Here is a 3073-nt window from a genome sequence, read left to right as displayed (position 1 = left end):
TGGATGCCCCGGCAAGGGGACACGGGCGGGTTTGGGGGCACCCGCTCGGCGCCGGAGCGGGGAGGCTGCAGCCGCGGTGGTGCTCGGGACCTCTTCGGGTGAAGTTCCACAACTGTTTCCTGCCAACTGCTTCACATACGTGTTGGAAAAGGACATGGCTCTAAGTTTCAGGAATCACAGTAGTGCGCAGTGGGTACAGCAGGGAGCAAACACTTGTGAAACTCCTGCAGAAGCAGCTCCCAGCCCTTTCTTAAAGCACTTTTTTGTTTGCATTCAGGGAAACCAACTGCAGGCTTATTTGATCCAATTTTCTCTTTGCACCATACACATATAAAACATTACAACTCTGTATAAAAGTACAAGTGGTTCTTGTACATCTGAGTTATGCAGGAACTATGTGAGCAAATCCTATCAAAATAGCTATTTTTTTTGTGTGTATAAACAGCATTTGTTTTTAGAAAAAACAATATCATAAACTGCAGAATCTGTACAAAAATATAAAATAAATTTGGGCAGCAGTTTCTAAACAGCCATGTAAATGCAACACTTAAAGAGGAGCAGGTTAATGCCTCCAAAAGGCTGAATTGCTAAGTCAACCTATACAGGGCTAAAATGGTATTGAGATTATCTAAATAATAAAATTTTTTACCTCTTGCAATAAAACTTATAGAAAAAATAGACAAATATGCACATGCAATTTACAGCTTTCCCCAACATAATCCTTGTGCTTAGCTTTTACAATTTTTTCTTTCTTTTTTTTTTTTTTTTGTAATAACATAACATTGTCTACAATACATATTCTTTCCTATACCAGGATATTCGGTCTTCCTTGAGGAACCACTTTAAAAAAAATACATTAGAAGTGGTCATACATGGATGAAGGCACTCCAACTCTGCTTGAAGCAAAAACTAGTGTGATCCTTTTCTTTTCAAAAAAGGCAAGCAAGGACGCATGCACAGTGCTGTGAATCGGGGGTGGGAGGGACTATGGAAATACTACCAAGTGTATATACTGGAACTTAAAATTAAAAAAAAAAAAAAAAAAAAAAAAAAAAAAAAAAAAAAAAAAAAAAAAAAAAAAAAAAAAAAAAAAAAAAAAAAAAAAAAAAAAAAAAAAAAAAAAAAAAAAAAAAAAAAAAAAAAAAAAAAAAAAAAAAAAAAAAAAAAAAAAAAAAAAAAAAAAAAAAAAAAAAAAAAAAAAAAAAAAAAAAAAAAAAAAAAAAAAAAAAAAAAAAAAAAAAAAAAAAAAAAAAAAAAAAAAAAAAAAAAAAAAAAAAAAAAAAAAAAAAAAAAAAAAAAAAAAAAAAAAAAAAAAAAAAAAAAAAAAAAAAAAAAAAAAAAAAAAAAAAAAAAAAAAAAAAAAAAAAAAAAAAAAAAAAAAAAAAAAAAAAAAAAAAAAAAAAAAAAAAAAAAAAAAAAAAAAAAAAAAAAAAAAAAAAAAAAAAAAAAAAAAAAAAAAAAAAAAAAAAAAAAAAAAAAAAAAAAAAAAAAAAAAAAAAAAAAAAAAAAAAAAAAAAAAAAAAAAAAAAAAAAAAAAAAAAAAAAAAAAAAGTTGCTATATTTCTATATTTTTAAGACCCAACAAGCACCTCCATGATGTGATCAAGTTCTGTGAGGTCCATTTTGAAAGGCGGATTTGGAGTTACTGGTTGACTGCTGTACGGGGCGAGAGTTTTTAGGAGCTCATCTGCTGAGACAGGAGCCATTTTTGAGGCAGCGCCTGTGGCAGACGTGCAGGGGTCAAAATCATACATGGACGTATCAATGTCAGCGAACAGAATATCATCCAGGGTCAAGTCTGTGAGGAAACCTGTGGAAGTTGTTATCTCAAAGTTGCCAGGTAGCGAGTCCATGAGTTTTGATTCGGCCGTTCTGCTCTCTGGGAGGCCCTCGGGCTTTTGAACGTTGGACTCACTGGGGTGGTCTTTAGAGTCATCGGCTGCTGTTTCAGCTGCTACTGCCTCTGCGGAGGTAGGTGATGGACAAAGCTCCTCGATTTCGTCCAAGGCTGAAGAGAAGCTGTCCTTTACTGGTTGGAGAGCAGGAGGTGGTGGTTTTGTTGGACCATCGTGCTGGACAGTCGGGGAAGTGCAAAAAGTGTCATCCTCGAGCAAAGAGGCTGGGGTGAGGCAAGACTCCAGGGGCGTAGTGCTTACGAAGTCAGTGGGGAGAAGGGGCTGGGAGGCAAGATGGCTGAACGCCGGCTGGGCCTCGCGGAAGTTGTCGCTGAGAGGGTCGGTGGGCTGCGAAGCGGTCACAAACACGGGCCTCAAGCTGCCTTCTTGTTTGAGTTCTTCCTGGATTCGCCTCAACATGTTGTTAATTAAAACTGTCTTTTGCAAGCTTGGCTCGGTTAATGGCCTGTGGTTATAAAGTTTCATAAGGGAAATGTTGAAGATAGTCTGACGCTGTAAGGTGTAAGACACCTTAGAGGGACCGTCAGTAGGAGACACCACTTTGCCTTCCAACCCATCTTCATGCTCGTCAAACTTCCGCTTTCCTCCTTTCCCCAACATATATCTGAAAGGAAAGAGAAGAGACCGATGAAGCCAGCAAAGCTTGAAGCCTGTTCTTCCCGCCTGAATCACTACCCCAGTCCACCTACTCCCTTGCACACGTGGTGTGGACAGATTGGCTGCTCTGTCCCCTCCTCGCTTACCCCTAACAGTCATAAGTGGAAATGTGTCCACATAAATAACTCACTCTTGGCCCACAGCAGCATGATGAGGAAGCAGAAGCCACCTTAACGCAGTGCTCTGGTCCATCATGTTTAAGCACGGCTACGCTGGTAAATTCCAAGCAGGAATTCAAACAGCATCTATAAAACTCAAGCCCTTGCGCACTTGGCAGCAAATTTCACTCTTGCATATGTTAAGCATATGGTCCCCAAATATCTGTACATAGGTGCACAAGCTGCAGATACTATATTGAACGTTCCTTTGCATTTTCTGACTGATGCAGCACTATGCCTGGGAATACAAATGTAATACACCGGGGTTCTTAAAATGAATTTCCCTTTTTATTCTATTTTTACAAAAGTGTGTTCACGGGGGCGGGGGGGGGGGGAGGAGGG

At 37.7% G+C, this 3073-nt stretch overlaps 1 protein-coding gene across 1 annotated transcript in view; it reads right to left on the bottom strand.

The window, feature by feature from the left end:
• Positions 1 to 1518: 1518 nt before the first annotated feature.
• The window catches only part of SERTAD2 (SERTA domain containing 2), a 19657-nt gene continuing 18102 nt past the window's right edge, over positions 1519 to 3073 (bottom strand). Inside the window, exon 2 of the mRNA XM_009290880.2 lies at positions 1519 to 2520. Coding sequence (XP_009289155.1) covers positions 1572 to 2516 — 945 coding nt within the window. The 5' untranslated portion in view covers positions 2517 to 2520 and the 3' untranslated portion in view covers positions 1519 to 1571. The remainder of the gene's footprint in view (positions 2521 to 3073) is intronic.

The sequence above is a fragment of the Aptenodytes forsteri genome, unplaced genomic scaffold, assembly GCF_000699145.1.
Source record: "Aptenodytes forsteri isolate BGI_AS27 unplaced genomic scaffold, ASM69914v1 Scaffold346, whole genome shotgun sequence".
Lineage (NCBI taxonomy): Eukaryota > Metazoa > Chordata > Aves > Sphenisciformes > Spheniscidae > Aptenodytes > Aptenodytes forsteri.
This window is presented reverse-complemented; position numbering and strand designations above follow the sequence as displayed.